The sequence below is a fragment of the Enhydra lutris genome, unplaced genomic scaffold (assembly GCF_002288905.1).
Source record: "Enhydra lutris kenyoni isolate GAN:26980312 unplaced genomic scaffold, ASM228890v2 scaffoldscaffold21, whole genome shotgun sequence".
Taxonomy (NCBI): Eukaryota; Metazoa; Chordata; class Mammalia; order Carnivora; family Mustelidae; genus Enhydra; species Enhydra lutris.
In genome coordinates this window covers 64,502,621-64,522,799 of record NW_019154105.1, presented here as the reverse complement: position 1 = coordinate 64,522,799, position 20,179 = coordinate 64,502,621, and the positions used below count along the sequence as shown (strand labels likewise).

General features: G+C 52.1%; 1 protein-coding gene across 2 annotated transcripts in view; it reads right to left on the bottom strand.

Moving 5' to 3' along the window:
* Positions 1–5,091: 5,091 nt before the first annotated feature.
* Positions 5,092–20,179, bottom strand: part of LOC111149104 (EvC ciliary complex subunit 1) — a 61,116-nt gene continuing 46,028 nt past the window's right edge. The window contains exons 14-21 of one of the 2 annotated variants that reach the window (XM_022506026.1): positions 16,556–16,766; positions 15,466–15,672; positions 13,135–13,279; positions 12,382–12,493; positions 7,880–8,006; positions 7,052–7,145; positions 6,417–6,528; positions 5,092–5,863 (exon numbers count right to left, since the gene is read on the bottom strand). In XM_022506026.1, the coding sequence (XP_022361734.1) occupies positions 5,779–5,863; positions 6,417–6,528; positions 7,052–7,145; positions 7,880–8,006; positions 12,382–12,493; positions 13,135–13,279; positions 15,466–15,672; positions 16,556–16,766 (1,093 nt within the window). In that variant the 3' untranslated portion in view covers positions 5,092–5,778. The remainder of the gene's footprint in view (positions 5,864–6,416; positions 6,529–7,051; positions 7,146–7,879; positions 8,007–12,381; positions 12,494–13,134; positions 13,280–15,465; positions 15,673–16,555; positions 16,767–20,179) is intronic. The other variant, XM_022506027.1, reaches the window with a different exon arrangement.

Below are 20,179 nucleotides of genomic sequence, written 5' to 3'. Positions count from 1 at the left end.
GATGATGGTGATGGTGATGGTGATTGTGGTAATGGTGGTGATGATGGTGGTGCTGATGACAATTATGGTCACAGGATGGTGATGGTAGATGATGGTGGTGGTGGTGACTATGGTGGTGGTGATGACAATGATGGTGATGGTGATCATGCAGGCAGCACCTGTGTGGCACTGGCTACATGTCAGGTGCTCTGTGAGGTGGGCTCTACTACTATGCCCCTTTTTCAGGAGTCCTGGAGACTTTAGTGGCTTGTCCAAGATCACACAGTGAGGAAGCGGCTGATGCAGGATTTGAATCCAGGACCCATGAAGTTTGGCCCAAAGTCCAAGGCTCCTTTCTCCTTACTGCTAAGTTTTATAATCATCCAAGGCAGGACGGCTAAGTACGTCTACTTAAAGGCTTTAGTGTGTTCTCCCCCTGCCTGGCTGGGTTAAGACACCTTAGTTAAGGTCCAACATGGTGTTGGCTCATGGTCTGTCATGGACTTTACTGAAACAAGGCTAAATACAGGGAAAGTTCAAGAATAAAGAATAAGGTCTTTTGATGTTTGTTTGTGGCCCATTCATACTATTAAAGGGCAACTAACAGAAACTTCCAGAAGAGTAACGTTGGTAGTAGTGAGTTACCACACTCTCTGAAAAGTATTTCCCCTCCTGCATCACCCCCTAACCCATCCGGGGGTACATGCTGAAGCAGCCCTTACATTCTCTAAGCTCCACATCCTGGTGGGGGTACTGCCCCTCTGCATAACTGACTGAGGTCGCCAGCACCCACTGCCCCATGTGAGGTTCCCCAGCACCCCCAAGAGTCACAGTCCCAGGTCCTGGTGGTGTAAGACAGACAAGCCTTAAGTTTTGGAGGCTGTGCTACCACATTCCTTACAAGGCACATGCTTTTCTTTTGGGTCCTGAGATGGTAGGAAGAGGCAGGGGATGTTTCTTGAAAAGCTTTAGGGGAAACTTATCCATTCTCTCATCCATCTATCCACACCTGTGATTCCCCTTTACCATGTCACAGGCCTAACCTAGTCCCAGGTTCCGGGAATTAAGATGTGGATATCTTGGCTGGAAGGGAGTTATTCTGCTATCCACAAGTCTCCTAAGTCTCCTCCCAAAAAACATGCTGTATCTTGCCACGTTTGGGTATTTGATCCATCTTTCACTAATCTTTGTGTATAAGGAAAAGGAAGCCTCAAGACTTACTTTTTCCCATATAATATCTAAATGACCCCACACCATTTACTGAAAAGACCATCCCCCCCCCAATAGGCTGCAGTGGTGGCTTTATTATAAATCAGGTGACCATAGTGTGGGGGGCTTCTGATCCAGGGGTCCCAAGGTACCCTGCAAAACAAATACTAAACACGGGGCTGGGCTGGGCTGGAAGCTCCAGTTTGCAGAGTTTGCTGATTTCCCCTGTAGCCAGCTTCGAACTACCACTGTGAAGCTAGCGAGCTTGTAGCTGATTAAGTTTAAGTGGGCTCTGGTGTCCCAGTAAGGGCTGGCTTGACCCCTCTGCATTGGCTGGTCTGTTTTTGCGCCTGTATTGCATATTGACTCTAAAAGATGAGACGGAACAGCTAAGGTCTCCCCCATTCATTTTCCACTATCCTCTACACTGCCTGATGTACTCTGGCCCCAGAGTCAGTGTGAACACTTGGTTTTGATGAGTGGACCAGAGAAGGCAGCTCCCAAGGCCTGAGTGTCAGATCTCCACACGCTTTGCACCAAAGTGCATGTGGTTGTGACTCTCCGTGGCACAAAGCGTGGGCCCTGGTGATGCACATTTCCAGTGTTATTGACCCTGAGTTTCTCTCCAGTGACATTAATTTCTGGAGCAGAGGAGCAAGAAGAGTGTTTTTGAACCAAAAGGACTTTTGCCACACTGAAGGCTTCTTCCCCATCCACTCTTTCTTCCTTCTTCCTCCCACCAAATGACCGTGGAGGGCTGTTTTATACTAGACATTGTGCTCATCAGGGGAACGCAAGGGGGAATGCCTTCTGGGGGAAGGTCGGGTATGAAATTATTACCCCAAACATCTAACTGCACCTGCCGTCCGCTGCCAGGAAGGGAAACAGATGCTTATCTCCCACTCCTGGTGTCCGTGCCGAGGGAGGGGCATCCACGCTCGGGGAGAGGTGCGCGCCTCTCCTGGCCTTTCTCATTCCTTCTTGCCCAGGAACCGCACCTTCTTGCTCAGTCTGAGAAGAGGGAACTGAGTGTGCCGAGGGGTGTCCTTTCCTCTCTCCAAGGAGATGGCTGATTTTGGACGTGGTTTACCATGAAGTCAATGATGTCTGCACAGACCTCTACCCAGGCCTGGGGGTGGGCTTAGTGCTATGTCCACAGAGCCCTAGTTTCTGTACACTTTCAGCAGCCAGAGGTTTGAACTGCAGCTAGTTAAGACACGATTTTCTTCCCCTCCTATGTCCCTGAGTATCAGGTGTCACTGGGGAGGCCATGGGCATTTCCAGGGTCGGGTCAGGGCAGATGGACTGGGGTTCAGTGAGATGTTTCTGTGTGCTGGCCAGCCCAGCACAAACAGCCAGCCCCGTGCTACCTCTCCTGTATCAGGATGCAGAGTACGCAAGTACCGTGGCACCTGGCGCCAGAAGTGTGTGGCCCAAGGGGGAGGGACAGAGGAGCACCGAGCCAGAGGCTGGTCCACAGAACATCTCCTGGCTGCCAGATGTGTCGAATTTCGAGTGGAGAAATACTAGAATGAGGTATTATAGAGGTGAATGAGGCAATCCACTGATTTAAAAAATTATTTGTTTTGGATTTGTGATTTTTTTGTGGAATTCTGTAGGCTTTAAAAAAATAAATCCCTCATTCTCCTCTCCTCCCTCATTCTGAATATTGATTTGCTTTTATCCCTTTGTAGTTTCATTTGCTTTTTATTAAGCTCTTCTTCCCAAAAGGTACACATTCCAGCACTCCCACCCCAGATCTGGTCTCCCTGTTCTTCTGTTCTTGTGGTGTTTCCAGTTGTCCCCACGGGGGAGGCTTGTGTCTGGGGCTATGTGTGTGGCTAGGTAGGAATGGAGGAGCGAGACTTCATGGCCACAGGACCAGTCGCAGCCCTCCAACGTGGCTCCATCAAGATCCATGTACAGATCTCCCCAACTGCTCTATGTCTCAGCTGGTTCCAAATGTGGATGGGAAATAAAGCCATGTTTATTTTTCCTCTCTTAGGCTAAGAGCCCAAGGGGAGGGCTTGATCTTGTCTAGGGGCTGTAGAGAAGGTGCTTGATGTGAGTCCTGCCATTAAGATGTGAATGATGTTTACAGGCTTGTGAGGCAGAGATGAGGGGCAGGGTGTAGGGCTGTTCCAGGCCGGCAGCACGAACATCCTGTGCAAAGGCCCAGTGGCACATGGGGGAGGGCAGGTGTGAGGCCACGAGAAGAGACAGGCTGGGTGAGGGTGGGGCATCAGCGGGGCTGTGGCTGAGACCAGACCTTGCCAGACCTTATGGTCTTTGTTAAAGATTTTGCTTTTTCTCCTTTGAGCAAAGAATGCTGCTGAAGTGTGCACCAGTCAGCTTTGGGTCTTGGGACATGTGGGCCAGTCAGAGGAGGCAGGGCAGAGAGGAGGCAAAGGTTGGAGCAGTTAGGAGTCTCCTGTTGTCCTGTCTAGATCAGCCCTAGAGGTAGGGGCAGGATAGACACCAGGCTGGCCAGAGAGGTCCCTGAAGAGCCCCAGCTTTCCTCCTTGCTGAGTTCAGACCAGACGGAAGGTGCGTGTGGAAGAAAGAATCCACTAACTTACTCACCATCCCCTTCCAGGTCACTTCTGTCCACCTCCCCAACAACCTATTACCCATAATACTCACTGGGATAGGAAGGGTTGGAGGAGGTCGGTGGCGATGTGTCCTCGGTCTCCTCTGCACTGCGTGTGCTGTGTTTGTGAACCCTGCCCCAGGCATCCCAGAGCCTGTGCCAGCCAGTCCCATGGCTTCTGTTGTCCACGTTTTATTCTGATGTGGGCAGCAGGTGCATTATGGGAGGCACCTCTGTGTCCCTGTTTGGAGGCTGGAAGGCTCCATCTCTACTGTGATGAGAACAGGAACAGTCCAGTGTCCACCGAGTCCTGTGCCCCAAGCTGTGCCAAGTGCAACAGCTATGCAGCAGGCCCGAAGAAGGGCCCAGCAGCACCGGCGTGCGACACCATCGCTCGGGCTGAGGATGCTACACACAGGAAACAAAACAATTTTCCCTCAAGATCTACAGAAACTGAGCTGCCTTTGATCTTTCCAAGAGGACAGGGCTGCGGGGGGGGGGGGTCTGCATTTACCAAATTCAAGTCACCAGATCACACACGCCCAACTCCAGAATGCCTCTGTGTGGCGGACCCATGTGACAAAAGTGGTTTCTAAGTCAACCACGTTCCCAAAATACTGCAAGAAGGGAACCACAGCTTGTTCACAGACTGGGCAGAATAATGAAATGTTTTATTCAGCCACAAGAGGGAGCCTGTGGGCAGACCCATTGGGACCCGATGCTCTGATGGGAAGCATCCTTAACAAGCCAGGTAAGCATGACGGATGGCTTCCGTCCCAGAGCCTCTCTTTCCTGACTGAGAGAGTCTAACTGAGATTTTAAGAAATAAAAAGGCCACAAATGGCCCAGGAGATCGCCAGGACAGGGGCTCCCGGGGTCCGCTCTGTCCAGACCTGCCAGGTCGTGGCACACTTTGACTCTGGTCAGAGTGATGCCTCCCGGGGAACATCTGGCCATGTCCCTGGAGACATGTCTGGATCCCATGACTGGGCAGTGCTGGAATCTGGGGGGCCAGGGATGCCGCAAATTATCCCACTACGCACAGAACAGCCCCTACCCCCAAAAGAAGAATTATCTCACCCAAAATGTCCAGAGTGCCAAGGTTGAGAATCCCTGATTTCAATGAAAAGAGTGATTTTCTTTCCGGGTTGGAAAGGCCTCCTTGCAGTTGTTTGAATAGGGCTGGTCTGGAAGCTCTGGGAGCAGCAGAGACCCCGGCGGAAATGGGGTCTCCTTCCTCCCCGGGAATGTCCAAGGGCTGAGTGGGGCTGCCCTCAGAAGACCCACAGCAGGCGTCAGGATGTATCTGTGGGGCCTCGGGTCCCCAGGGCTGGTGACATAGGCCCACAGGCCAGGGATTCTACAGTCTCTGTCAGGGTCCTGGGACCCTGAGACTTACCCCCAAAGTGACTGGTGTTAGCTACTAGCTGACCCAAACCCAGGAATGGGTCCAGATGAGAACACTGTAGCCAGGTGTGTGGGACGTGGCACACAGGACACATCTCATAGAACAGACAGAGGTGACAGAAATGATGGAGAAAAGGCTTCTGGCCAGACGACCCCAGCCCTCCCAGAGACCCCTGCACACCCAGCAGAACACCTGGGAGTGCCTGGGGAGCAGGGGCACCCTGGGGCTGGAGTGAGGCCGCCTCACACTGGGTGGGCGGACTCGGAGGACAGCAGGACACCGTCGGGGGGTGGGGTTCAGACAGTCAAGGAGGAAGAGGTCCCTGAGGAAGGAAGCCACATCTCGAAGCCAGAGAGAGAGAAAATGGCAGACAGGTGTCCCACATGGGTTTCTAATTCCACAGGCAGGAGGGTCCGCCCTGGTCACGGAGGCCTTGTCGGGCGCTGTCCATCAGTCTCTGTCCAGCCCCCTCGCAGCGATCCTGGGAGGCAGAGGGGGACCCATTCCCCTGGTGGCCCTCACTGCCTCACCCGGCTGGGGCAGGCAGTAGTGTCCAGTCCGGCTTCTCGGCTTCAGCCCTGACCGCCACCAACTACAAGTTGCTTCTTTCCCTCAGCAGCCTCTTGGGGCTCTCGCCATCACCAGCTTCATTTTCTTGCTGGTTCAGCCTTTTGCTGCTGAAAACATGGACACAAAGCAGGGATCAGAACTCTGATTCCAGATCTGTCCAGAGGCAAGAACTCCAATGTGATCAGAGGGAAAGGTAGTGACAGGCGATCTAAACCACTTTTCCTTTGACTGGGGTTGTTGGGAGAAAAACAAAGCTCCCAGTTTCCCTCTGTTTGATGTGTGTGTGTGTGTGGGGGGTCATCTGAGGACCACTGGGAAAGGGAGCCCCCTGCTCCAATGACTAGGTGCCCAGGACACGTTTATCCAACTGGAAATCCCAGGGCGTCTGTAACGGTGGGGGCCTGGCGAGGGTTGGGTTTTGGGGGAACTGCCCGGTCATTTAGGCTGGATGCTGGTGGGACATGGAGCTAGGTCATGGGCAAACCAGCCATATAGGACACGGATGGCAGCTGTGACAGGGGTATTAACAAACCTGCCACCATTGTCTGTCATGTCTGGGAGCCTCTGGCCAACACCACTGAGGAAGGTGCAGATTTCTCTGCCTGGACTTTGGGTGGTCAGTAAGCACCCACGGGCAGCACGCCGGGGTCCCCGCTGTACCTGAGCGATCCCGAGGGGTGGCTCCCCAAGGCAGGGTCATCGTCAGTGGGCCCTCCTGGGTCCCCTTTCTCCTGGGGTGGGGGCTTCTTCCTTCTCGTCCTTACAGGCTTCTCTGCAGAAGACACAGAAACCCAAACCTTGGCACTGTGACCCCCAGCATGGGACTCCAACTCAGGCCAAGTATACACTCTGTGCTTTCCACTATTGCACCCATTTAACTTGTAGGGAGACTGAGGCCTGGGGGGTGAGGCGCTTTCTCAAGGCCACACAACCATTCAGTGGCAGGGCTGGGGTTCGAATCCAGGACTGTCAGTCTCCCCGTGTTTCTATCACATGAGCAGTAAGACCCCGAGAGCACAACAACAGGTACAGCAGACCCCTGTGTCCTTCAACAGCTCCCCATCCCTATCCCGTTAGCAGGCTACACCACCTGTGAGGTCACTGAAGCTGCTGCTGGCAACCAGGTAATTAGTGGGGTGTTAATTATTCCCAGGGGGCCCCATGCTGCCCTGAGCCTGCTCATTTACAGACGAGGGCACAGAAGCCATGCAGAGTATTAGTGGCAGACACGGGACTGGAATCCCATCCCCAGCCCCGACAGCCTCCTGCCTGGGGCACTGCCTTCTAGGACTTACCTGACAGTCCACGCTTACTTGGCGACAGTCTGCTTTGGGGAAGGGGCACCCGGGCCAAGGCCGCCAGCTCAGTGATGAAGCTCTGCTCAACTTCCTGAACGCAAGGAGGGAGGGTCAGCCAGGGGTCCCTCTGCCCGGTCCCGCCTCTCCACCGCAGCGAGGCTGAAGGGACTGTGTCCCTGGGAGCACACAGTACCCCCAGCAGCACACCTGAGGGGTGGAGACTTAGGGGAGGGAGGGAGCCAGCGTTTTCTAGCTCCTGCTGGAGAACTGTCCATCCTCACTCACACCAGCCAGGGACCCCATTCTACAGATGAGAACGTTGAGGTGGGGGCTCCATGAGGGCCACAGAAGTGGAGCAGCAGAGTCGAGATCTAACTCGCTTCTGCCCAGCTCCAGGCTCTGAGTTCTTGGCTGCCAAGACTGTGGGTTAACACGAGCATGGCTGCCGTGACTTATTAACTGTGGGATGCTAGATGGTGACCAAGCTCTCAGTGTCCCCATCTGTAACCGGAATACAGCAGCGACCCCATCCTTGGCTGTCAGAGGGTGACATCAGAGGGCACATGTACAGCCCTCGGTTCAGTGACAGACCCTCAGTTAGTAAGCGTTCCCTGCCTTTACTGTCATCTCACCATGGCCGCACTGGGTCTTCCCCAGTGCTACCAGCCCCAGGGCTCATGGTCAAGCCCACGGCCAGAAACAACCTCACTGAGCCAGGGCCGAGGTGTCTTTGCTGCCCTGTGGTCACGAGAGTGGCGTTGTGCTGCTCCGTTCCTCGTGGCCCAGCCCACCCACATTGGGCAGGCACTTTGCCAAAACTCCCACCTGCAGCTGGGCCTCGAGCTGGGCTTCCCGATGATCCACAGCCCTTGCCTTCTGCTTCCAAGCATCCAGGCGGACCCGCCGGTGCATGGTGAACTGGGCCAGAAACGTTTTCCGCTGCTCCTCCATTCTGGCGGAAGGAACGGAGGCCATCAGCACTGCCCTTGCCTGCCGGTCAATCAGAGACCCAGCACAAGTTCTCCAGGTACCTGCTGAGTCGTGGGAACGGGTGGCCAGCAGTGGCCCATGAGCCATGAGACAAGGATGGCCTCCGCTGATTTATGGCGCCTGCGCAGGGGGCGACAGCGGCCACCAGGGGGCTGACTCATCACGAACGCAATTCACACTCTGGACCAGTTTCCAGAATCCCGCAGGGCTGTTTTTCACTGGGCCCTACCTGATCCTTGGGGATATCAGCAGGACAAAGAGTAGAATCATCAGGTGGGAGCAGCTCGGGTGGGGGGTACCCAGGGTCCCCCAGCTGCCAAGGGATTAAACAGCAAGTGGCCTCTTCATAGGAGAAATCATCAGAGCCCAGGGGTAGGGGGGCATGCTCCTGAGAGGACCAGAGGCCCACCAGCTACCCATCCATACTGAAAACAGACACTAGAATGCTCATTGCCAAGCCCTCGGCATTTGACAAATCCTGAATACGGGAGCCCCAGGCCTCTGAGGGAGGCAGGGCTCTGAGTTTGGGCCGCAGGGAGGTCCCTGATCTGCAGACAGCCCCACCTTGCTTTCAGGGGCGGAGACCCTCCCCCCAATCCCAATTTCCTCCCTTCCTGGCCTGACCCTCCTCTGACCCTCAGCAAACAGGCACGATTCCATCCCATCCACTGCGTTTGCATAACTGCTCTCTGCCTTTTTCTTTCCAATCTTCTGCAAATACTTTTCCAAACGTGCTGAATTTCTGGCCCTGAAGAGAGAAGCCCCCTCTGGTGTCCGCAGGTGGCTGTTTATGGTGTTCACCTGAAGGCACGTTTCACTTGGCTTTGCTTCATGCTCTTCTCTTGGCCAGTAATATCTTTCCCTCCTTCTTTGTATTTGCTTGGCAAACTCCTACTCATCCTACAAGACCCCTTCATTAATCCATCCATCCCCCTCCTTCGATTATACATAAAAATATCTCTGGCCTGAGTTTGGAAGGTGCAGGTGCCTGACTGCGTGAGGGGGCCCTGTGAGCTGGGGCTGGGGTGGGGACGGAGGAAGAACACGTCATCGGAGGAGCGGAGGTCCGGGCTCTGCCGCTCGGCCACTCCCACACCCTCTGGGAGGCTGCATTCATTTCCTGGCTCTGCTCTAACGAAGGACCACAAGCTGACATGGGGCACATAACAGAAATCTATTGTCTCATGGCTCTGGTGGCCCAAAGGCTTCAATCAAGGTGTCGGCAGACTGTGCTCCCTCCACAGGGCTAGGGGAGAGCCCCTTCCCTGCCTCTCCCCACTCCTGGTGACTGCTGGCACTCCTGGGCTGGTGTCCACACCAACCCGACCTCCGCCTCCATCCTCCTGTGGTCCCGTGTGTCATCGAACCTCCCTCGGCCCCACTTGCAGTTGGATTTAGGGCCTGCGGAAATAATCCGGGACGATCTCTTCTCAAAAGCTTCAACTGGATGACATCTGCAAAGATCTTTCTTCCAAATAGGTCACATGCACTGGCTCCAGGGATTAGGACACGGGCGAATCTTTTGGTGGACCCCATTCCGCCGCTAGGTGGCTTCTTGCTGTGAGCACCCTGTCCCTTGCCTGTTCTGTCAACAGGCCAGGTCACTCTTGGCTGCCACCCACTGGGGACTTGGCTAATGGGAGCGGCAGGCTGGGGGAGCACCACATGGGGTGGGGTCCGGGTGGGGTTACACCCTGTAAGGCCTGGGGAGTCAAGAAAGGGCCCAGGACAGCCTGAGACCCGGCTGTCTTGTATTTCTGTGATGCCCTCATTGCAGTGTGGACAGCAGGACAAGATGGGAGCCCGGAGGCCACAGCTCTAAGCCAGGAGGGGAGTGACAAGGATCTGAGACAGGAGAGTGGCCGAGGGAGGAGCCATGCACTGGATAGTCCGGCCTGTGGATGGACAGCCGTGTAGTGCCTGGCCCCAGAGCATGATCCGCTTCAGGACTGCTGACCCTCCAGCATCCCTCCCGCCGAGGGAGGTCTGCCTGGAGGGTCTGTGACACCTGGACAAGATACATCAGCTCTTAAGCCCCTTATTCTTAGACTTTCATTTGAGTATGGAAATGGTGATTTCAAAGACCTCCGTTTGGTACAGTTCTGATGGCAGAGGTGTTCCAATCTCAAGGGGCACTGGGCACAGGGCAGAAGGCACTGTGGTGACGACTCTGCCAGTGGGGAGGGACATGGGGGTGCTGGCCATGCGCCCCCCCCGCCCCCCCGCCGTTGGCGCTACACAGGAATACATCAGTGCAGCTGGAGCTACTGCAACCCCACTTCACGGATGGGGAAGCTGAGGATTGGGGTGGGAAGGGACCAAGCTAGTGCGTGGCTCTCAGAAAGGGCCCTGCCACCGCATGGTCACTGGTGTCCCTCAGACGGGCCTTCCCACGACCACAGCACTCACCAGAGATGCAATAATGGAATCTGCCATTGGACAGAGAACTGCTTTGTGGGCTCATTCTCGTGTTGCCCTTCCTAGTCGATTATCTGTTGTGACGACACGGCTCTGTCCCCAGGAGTTCTGGCCGGCTTTCACTAGGAACTTTGAGTAACTGGGCAGAGCAGGAAGGACACCGACGGCCACCTAGGAGGCCATCTAAGTCACAGTGAGCCTTGCTCACGCACCCGCATCCTTCCTGGGCTCTGCTTCCCTCTCCCATAAGCCTGGTGGCGTTTGGATTAGGGGTGGCCGAGGCCCCTCCTCCTGGGTCATGTGGGTCAAAGTGAAGCCCTCAGACTACATCCACCATCATCCTTGGAGAGGAGGAGTGTGTTAACAATTCAGATTCCTGGGGACCCTCTCAAAGCCCCCAAGTCTGAGTGTGGGGGCCCGAGACCTGCCCGTCCAGCGGGAGAACCAACGGACACAACGCTGCCCGCACTGGATAGTGGCGGGTCCGTAGGTGGATGGATCTGCCATGGTAAAGGCAGGATCGCACCTTGCAGCCTGATGGCAGGACACCTGCTGACCACAGCTGACGGCCCTTTGGAGGATTTGTTGAGAGCAGATGTAGGACATAGTCTGACCCAGGGGGCCCTGTGGATCTTGGTTCCTAAACCAACTGTCAGACAGGAGCTGGAACTGACCAGGAAGCATGGCGCAGAGCCCACACCACCATCATGCGGGGCGGTGATCATTCTGCTGCTGCTTCCAGCTGCCGGGATGCCTCTGCTTGGACAAGGGACCCATACCCCTGCCCCGCCGTCCTGCAGGGACCCTCCCCTCCCCCATCAGAGCACCTGTGCCAATTTATTGCTATTTCCCTGTCCGTCTCTCCCCCAGGCTGTGAGCTCTGGGGTTACAGGTGCTGTTCCCGGGGGCTAGCTGTGAGCCTAGCGAGGGAGGTGCTTACAGGGGAAGGTTGAGGCCGCACTCACAGCCCCTTGCTCCCCGGGAGGCTGTCGGCGTATCCGAGGACCGTTTCCTCCCATGTCAGTGGCTCCTTATGCCAAGCCACTGTGTCTATGTCTCAGGGCATTCTCTGTCCCTCGGGGGCTGGCCAGACGGGCTCGTGACATCATACCTCCAGGGCGGGCCCTCAACCCATGGGAGCAGGGTAGAGATGGACAAACCCTTATTTTCCACATCCCTTGCTGGCAAAATTGGAAGTTGAATTTTACACAATCTTTCAGGAGGTCCAGAGTGGGCTTGAGCTTTGGGTGCTGTGGAAACACCTCACTGTCCTGGGGCTGATCTGCTTTGTTTTCTACTGTGGTCGGCCACACAGTGCCCCCCACAAGTGTCCCTAATTCCCGGAACCCGTAAAGACGTTACGTTTCATGGCAATCAGCTCCTTGCAGGCTTGATCAGGGTCAGCAACTTTTAAGATCTGGAGATTATCCTGGATTATCTGGGTGGGTCTCAATCATGGGGATGCTACCAGCAGAGAAGTTTCTCCAATCAGAGTCAAGAAAGACGTGGCTGAAGAGGGAGGCAGAGCACAGGAGAGGTCGCTAGGAGGTCGAGGTGGCCCCCAGCCGACAGCTGCAAGGCAACGGGACCTCAGTTCTGCCAGGAACCTGGTGGTGCCAACAGCCCAAGGAAGTCTGGAAAGGGTCTTCCCAGAGCCTGGACAAGAGCTCAGCCCAGCCGGCTGACACCTTGGTCTCCCTCACTAGCCTTTCAGGAGTCACCTCCAGAGTAAACAGCCTGCCCCCCATCCTCGTGTCAGAGTTGGCACTGGGGGAACAAGCCGCACCCGGACTCCTTCTTTCCCTTGTGCCAGGCCCCTCCAAGGGGCCGTGAGTCTAGCCGGGAGCCAGACAGAGGCGCATGGGCCTCCCGAACCAGACAGGTACAGGTCCCATCAGACACCAAAAGGGGGAGCTCACCTCTGATGGACCGCCTTGCAGGCTTTGCCAGCTTCACCTGCCACTGGGGTCCCTGATGAAGGCTCCCCGAGTCCTTGCTTTGTCCGCAGCTTATAATTCTCCGTTCTCTCGCCTAGACCATTAAACACACGAGATTGGGGGCATGTCTGGAGACCACGTCTGTGCCAGGGCTGGTGCGGGGCTGGGGTACAAAGATCAGCGGGACACCTGCTCTTGGAGCATATGTGTTTACCCAGCACCCACGCTTGTCCTGGGAAAGCCTCCGGATGCACGAGAAAGCATGACTTCCCTCACAGACCCTGCGCCCCTGGAAGAGGGGAAGGAGCTTTCTAGAACGTACAGAGAGGTTTAACCTGGATGGTCTCTAACCTGGGTGATCTCTAGGGATATAACCTTCTGTGGCTGTTCAATAACAAAGTATGAATGAAGGCAGAATTGCTCATGGGGCCAGTTAAGTTTATCATTTCAATGCATTGACGGAGAAATCCTCACATTAGAGCTGGGGTGTCAGGGAAGCAGGAGGTCAGAGCTCAGAGGATGCTGGGAGAGTGAGCCCAACCCTAGCCCCACAGATGGGGACACCAAGGCTTGAAGGGTTAGTGAATGCCCCTGAATGCTCAGTGTGACAGCCTCGTCTGTCTCCTGCTGGCCCAGCCCAGCCCAGCCCTTACTCTGGAGAATGATGAAGTATCCAGAGCCACCGGGCATGTCCTGCCCATGGCCTGCGGGGCTTCCCTGAGGAGGGGGCCGTACCTTGCAGGGTCTCCAGATGCTGGAGTCTCCTCTCCTCGTGGTCCTCCATGACCCTCCTGATCTGCTGGTAATAGGCTTGCACGAGCCGGTCGACCCCAGCCCTGGTCACGTAAACGCTCTCCACGGCTGCCTCTGTCAGTGTCCTCTGTGGCAGGAGGCAAAAGACTCAGCAAGGAAGTTGCATGCAGGGTCCTCTGCCTCCCCTTGTCCTGGTACTTGGCTTCCACAACTCCCAACCTTGACTGGTCAGGGAGCAAGCAGTGTGTTTGGTTTACACCCTTCTTGGTGGCCTTATTTCCTTAGGCAGGGGTGGTCTGGGGCTGGCCGTATGACCCAGTTCCAGCCAATGAGACACAGTGTTAGGGAAAGACCGATGGGGGACCTTCCCTTTACAAACGTGAAGGCAAAGCTTAGTGTGTGGGGAAGATTTTGCTGTTTTTTTCTTTCTGCCTGGAATGCAGATCTGATGTCTGGAGGGGAAGTGGCCATTTTGAGACTATGAGACAGCAAACTAACATCAAGAATGGTGGAACGGAAAGAAAGAGTTGGTGCTTAGTCACATCACAGAGCCTCTGTGCTAGCTTGAAGCCACCTACTTCCACGTTTCTTGTTATGTGGGGTGAATAACTTCTATTTATTTGCCATTTTAGCATGTCTTTCTGTTACAGGCAGCAGTATGCATTCTCAGGTGATAAACCTTCAGGCCCAAAATGGAGAGGAAATGCCCCCTCCTCATGGACATGTTGGCTGTGCACTGGCAAAGCCACCAACCATTACTTCATAAGATGATGGGAGAAAGTCAGACTCAAGGCTTCCCATTTCTACAAACATTTATCGAATGGTTCCAGGCTTTGGGCAAGAAAAGAAATGCCCATTTATTACCAAGTAGTTACTGCTGTGGGGTTGATTATGTTATGTCTCTAGAGCTATTCTGTTCACTTATTCTCCAAGCATCATCTGAGAAACGTACCCTGCTTTTGCAGGCGTGTGTGGAGGCTGTGAAGGTGAAGAGGGTGGGGGAGCAGGTCTGAGCGTCTGCAGCTCCCACAGCCATGCTCATCCCTCAGCGTGCCCTGTTTCTCTCCCTCTGTGCTGACTTGGGCATTCTCACAGAGGGGCTCCAACACCAATCCTCCAAGGACCTTGGACCTGGCCTTGCACTTCCGGTCAGGAGCTGCCACTGATGGCTATGGTCTGCTTTCACTTCCATTTAGAACACGGAGCCGGAACCGGAATGGGGAGACAGGAAGTCCCTCTTCTCCACCTCCCTCCCAAGTTGTTGGACCCACCAGCACCATCAGGCTTTCTGTCCTCCTGCCTCCCTGACACAGGGAGTGGGGGCGCTGTCTGCTCCCCTCTGTGTCCTGCCCATCTGGCAGGAGGTGGTAAGTCCCACAGAGGGAAGATGCTGTCCACCTGGATCACTAGCCCAGTGTCTGCCATAGGACTCGGGGACAAAAAGTCCTGTGGCTGGAGCTTGAATAAAGGAGCATTCTTCCAGAAATGGAACACCTGTTCTTTCTTGTAGGTTTGTGAGGGGGAGCACCGTACCCTAGCCTGACTAAGAGCCCCTCTGGGAAGAGATGCCATGCTTATATTTATTCCATCTTCATGCTGTGAGCTCTTATCAGATAAGAGGTATAGAATATTAGGGCAAGGAAGTGACCCTACCAACGTCACAATCCAGGCACAGGCCGGATGTCTGGATTGCATGTAGCAGACCTGAGATATTTGGAAGGAGAGGGGGCGTCCCAGCAATGTGGGTCCAACTCTTTGCCATGTGTGTTGGTAAAGTGACTGTATTTGAAGAAACGAGCTCATGAATGAAGCCCACAAGCATCCGGGCACATCGCAATGACAGCTAGCTGTTACAGGTTTCAAATCTGTGGCACCTGCTGTGCAAGCCCGCCACAGACACTCTTATTGTGGACATTGGCCACAAGTGGACGTGTCTCATCTTTCCTTATGGTTCAAGGTGAGAGGAAGCAGAGGGGAAACAGAGCATGTGCTGGCCATGCAGGCGAGACTGGGTTCTAGCCCCAAGTCAGCCACTTCTTAAATCTGAAAGGCTTTAAACATGTCTTGCCCATGATTAGCCTGTTTTCCCATCTGAACAAAGGAAAGGAAACTAAACTTTCTCTGCCACGTTTCAGTGCAAGCCTGGTGAGATAGGGTCCACGCGGGTGGACACAGAAGTACAGTGCTCCCTACTTCTGACCATTGTTATTTTTATTCCTATGGCTTATCATCGTTGCCTGTACAAGGAGGAAGCCACGCCCTGCTACCCGCACCCCATCCCAATCCCTCTTGCCCCTTGGGTTCCCCTCACACCTGGAAGTCGTCCCTGTCCTTGGCCCGGCTCTTGGTGGCTGCGTTCCGAGCATGCCCCAACAGCGCCTGCCCGATGGCTCGCTCTGTATGCTGCTGCAGGAGCCGCCCGACTTCCTGGGCCTCGGCCAGGAGCTGCTGCTGGAGCTGCAGCCGGATCTGCTGCCCCTCCTCCTCCAGCCTGCTGGCCTCCTCCATGACCCGCGCCTCCTGGAGGGAATGGGAGAGGGAGAGCCCCCGCTGCTGCACCGCCGGGAAGCTCTGGCTGGGGCCTGGACCAGGAGGTGTCAGCCCAGTAACCCAGCAGGGTTGAGGAAGGGATTGAGAAAGGGCAGAAAGTGGGGACCTCTGGGCTTGCAAAGTCAACAATGGATGAGCCGGGGTGTCTGCTGAAGAAATCCCCCCCAAGCATTTATTGAGCACCGACTGTGTGCCCAGTGCCATCTGTGGCCTCTCATACCTACAAGAACTTCCTCATTCTTCCAAAACATCATGAGGCCTGAACACTGGGAGTGATGAGAATATAGAGGTCCAGAGACACTAAATAACTTTGTAGAAGTCACACAGCAGAGCTAGGTTTCGAAGCCAGAGCTGAGTCTGATTCCCATGGAGCTCTCCCATGTAAAAGGAAAGTGACTGTGAGTTTCTCCCTCACGAATGGGTCAAAACACCAGCTGTTCCAGTAGCTCAGTGGCTCCACGGGAGCTGTCAGCCTGCTTGGGTTTAAATCCCAGCCCCACATATTACAAATTCTTTCTTTTGACTTGTTCAAACCTTAAAACAGATCATAGGACCCCTTCTTCCCAGCACCCTGATAATGATGGTATGGGTCTGTTTTCTGATTTCATATCTGTGTTTAGCATAATTCTCAATATAGCATAATTCTCAATATAGCATAATTCTCAATAATTCTCAATAAAGCCCTCTCGCACACCTGGTACCCTCCCCCATCCCCTTCAGGAAGCTGCCATTGTCTCACCCTGCACCAACAGGGGCGCCAAGATTTGGGCTTTGGCAGCCATGGCTGAGACTGGAACCTGATGGAGTGGCATTGCCTGGCTGGGCCGGTAGGGGGCGGACATGCCGATCTTACCAAGGCTCTGAGTAGCTGCCACTGATGTTCATCCAGACACTGGGAGGAGCCCTGCTCCAGGGCATGCTGCTCACGCAGCTCCTGGAGAAGGCTCTTTTTCCCGGAAAGTCTCATGTGGGTCAGCGTGGTGATGGCGCTGCCCCGGAGAGCCAGCCTCCGGAGGGCGGAGCGCAGCAGAAGGTCATGTCCCTGCAGGATGCACCATGTGGACCTTTGAGGAAAGTAGGCACGGGGCTGGGAGTCAGTGCTCTTGGCTTCACCAAACGTGATGGTTACCTTTATTTGTCAGCCAGAATGTTCACAGAATGCCCGAATAGCTGATCAAATATTATTCTGGGTGCTTCTGGATGAGATTAATGTTTGGGTCAGTAGGTGGAGTAAACCAGACTGCACTTCCTAATGTAGGTGGGCCCCATCCAGTCAGTGGAAGTCGTGAAGATAAGAAAAGGCTGAACCTCCCATGGGTTGCATTGGTCTGGAATATGGGGTTCTTCCCCTCTGCCTTTGGACTTGAACCGAGATATCAGCTCTTCCTGGGTGTCAAGCCTTCAGACTTGGGACTGGAAATACACCACTGTCTCTCTGGGGTCTCCAGCTTGCCTGTGTATACATCCCCTGTTTGTTCCGTGTCTCTGGACAACCCTAATACATTGAGCTACCAAGAAACACCTCAAGTAGCCCAGCTCCTCAGGGAGCCTTTCCAGAAGGCAGTAGGTTGCAATTGTCCCATCTCATGCTGCCTGTTCTCTTAGACACGGCTGTTCACCTGTATTCAGCCATTTGTCCTTTTATTCATCTTTTCAACTTTATCTTATCCTGCCCCAAGTTTCTAATGCATATATGCAGCTGTTTTCAGTAGATATCCATTTGAATTTCTTACATAACTTTCAAAATCAATGCATCCAGAACTGAAACTGTAGGCTGTTTTTGAGTTCTCATCCCAATGACTCAAGTGAAGAACCTGGTCTACCAGAGAGGTCCACATTTGTTTTTTTCTGACAGCCTGAAAAGGTGAGGAGAGTGTTGGCAGTCAACCTACTAAGGAGGAGAGACCTGACAAACACTCCAGGCTTTCAGCTGGGGCTCTTGTCCTTAAAATAAGGAATCATCCTTTATGGAAGCTTAATTTTGAATCAGCTACATTCACAAATAGGGTCACAGATCTGCCATTATGTGAAATCCCTGCTAGAAATAAGATAAATCCTTTCTGGAGAAAGATCTCATTATTCAAAACCTTAAATGATCTCTGCAATTTTCAGTTACAGGGTCCAGCATTCAATAAAAATAACCAGACTTGTAAACAGATAAGAACTGGTCAAAAATAGAAAGAAAAAATAAACAATAGAAAGACACCTAAAAGATATCAGATATTGAGACAATCAGACAAAACCTTTACAATAGTTATGATGAATATGTTTAATAAATTAAATGATAAGATGAAGAATTTCAGGAGATAACAGAAAACTATGAAAAGAATCAAATGGAAGTTCTAGAACTGAAAATTCAGTACCAACATTAAGAACAGTAGATGGATTTAACAGCAGATGGGACATTGCTTAAGAGAGTGTGAACTTGGGGTTCCTGGGTGGCTCAGTGGGTTAAGCCTCTGCCTTCAGCCCAGGTCACGATCTCAGGGTCCTGGGATCGAGCCCCACATCGGGCTCTCTGCTCAGCAGGGAGCCTGCTTCCCCCTCTCTCTCTGCCTGCCTCTCTGCCTACTTGTGGTCTCTCTCTCTCTGTCCAATAAAAGTAAATAAAATCTTTAAAAAAAAAAGAGAGAGAGTGTGAACTAGAAGATAGCTCAAAATAAGTATCTAACCTGAATCACACAGAACAAAAGAATGAAAAATATAGGGTAGCATATAAGATGTATGTGGGATATGGTGAAAAATTCTAATAAAATGTATAATTGGAGCCCTAGAAAAGTAGGGAAAGACTGGGCAAAAAGATTATTAAGGAGATAATGGCCGAGGATTTTAAAAAACTGATGAAATACAGCAAACCAAAGAAGATTCAAGAGGCACTGCAAGTTTATTATGCAAACAAACAAGAATTACCCATGGAAACCATATGCATGTTTAGGCATATATAATAAACTGATGAAAACCAAAGAACAAAAGAAAATCTTTTTTTTTTTAAAGATTTTATTTATTTATTTATTTGATGGAGAGAGACATAGCGAGAGAGGGAACACAAGCAGTGGGAGTGGGAAAGGGAGAAAGCAGGTCTCCTGCCAAGGAGGGAGCCCGATGTGGAGCTCGATCCCAGGACCCAAGCCAAAGGCAGCCGCTTAACGACTGAGCCACCCAGGCACTCCAACAAAAGAAAATCTTAAAAGCAGCCAGAAATAACTGAAATCAAAATATGAAAGATTATCTTTAAAAACATTTAAAAAATAACAACCAAACTAGGATTCTATACCCAATAAAAACATTCCTCAAAAGTGATGAGACAGACCTTTTCAGACAAATAAAACCTAAGAGAATTTAGGTTCTAGCAGATCTGAAATAAAGAGAAACTTCGTGCAAAGGAAAATAGTCCCAAATGGATCCGTAAAGATACAGGAAAGAACCAAGAGCAACAAAAAGGATAAACACGTGAGCAAAACTAAGTAAATGTTGACTGCATAAAATAATAATAATAACATCTCATAGGGTGAAAATAGAGAAGTAAAATACCCACTAAAAAAGCGTACTCTATGAGAGAGGAATAAATGGAATTAAAGTGTTCTAAGGTGTCCATATTGCCTGGAAGAAGGAATATATTAGTGTATATCAGATTTTGACACATCAAGGATGCAATTTAAAATCTTTGAACAACTAAAAGCACAATAAAGAATACATAACTAACATGCCAAAAGAGAGATAAATTAAAATTAAAAAAAGAAAAAACTAATCCAAAAGAAGGTGACAAAGGAGAGAGAACACAGAGCAGCAGAAAACAAACATAAAACAAAGAGTAAGATGATAGATTAAAAATCAAAATCTAACAATATTAAGATTTACATTAAATATAATTGGACCAAATATTAGTACAAATAAAAGACACAGGTTTCAGGCTGGACAAATCTTCCAATCACTCCCTATCATCTTAGCATGGCTCACTAGGTTTTTCTGCTTGTTTTCATCTCCTTCCCCTATATTATCCAATATGACAGATATCCAGCTACTTCTTGATGTATACACACACCAGGGTCCTGGAAAAGGCTGGCAACTAGAAAAACAGTCTTATCAATATAATTTTTCTCATATAAAACAAAGAAACACAAATATTTTAGAGGAAGTTGAATATGGTACTACACCAGTAACTATAGAAAAAGTAGAAAAGAGGGGTGCCTGGGTGACTCAGTGTGTTAAGCATCTGCCTTTGGCTCAGGTAATGATCTCAGAATCCCCAGATTGAGTCCCATATCAGGTTCCCTGCTCAGTAGGGTGTCTGCTTCTCCCTCCCTCTCTGTTGCTCCCCCCTGGCTTGTTCTCTCTCTCTCTCTCTCTCTCTCTCTAATAACAAATAAAATCTTTTTTTTTTTAAAGAAAAAATAGAGAAAAATATGGATTTATTAATAAATTGGGAGTGGCTGAAAATGGGGACATGGGGGCTTTTTAAGTGATGGAAAATGTTCTA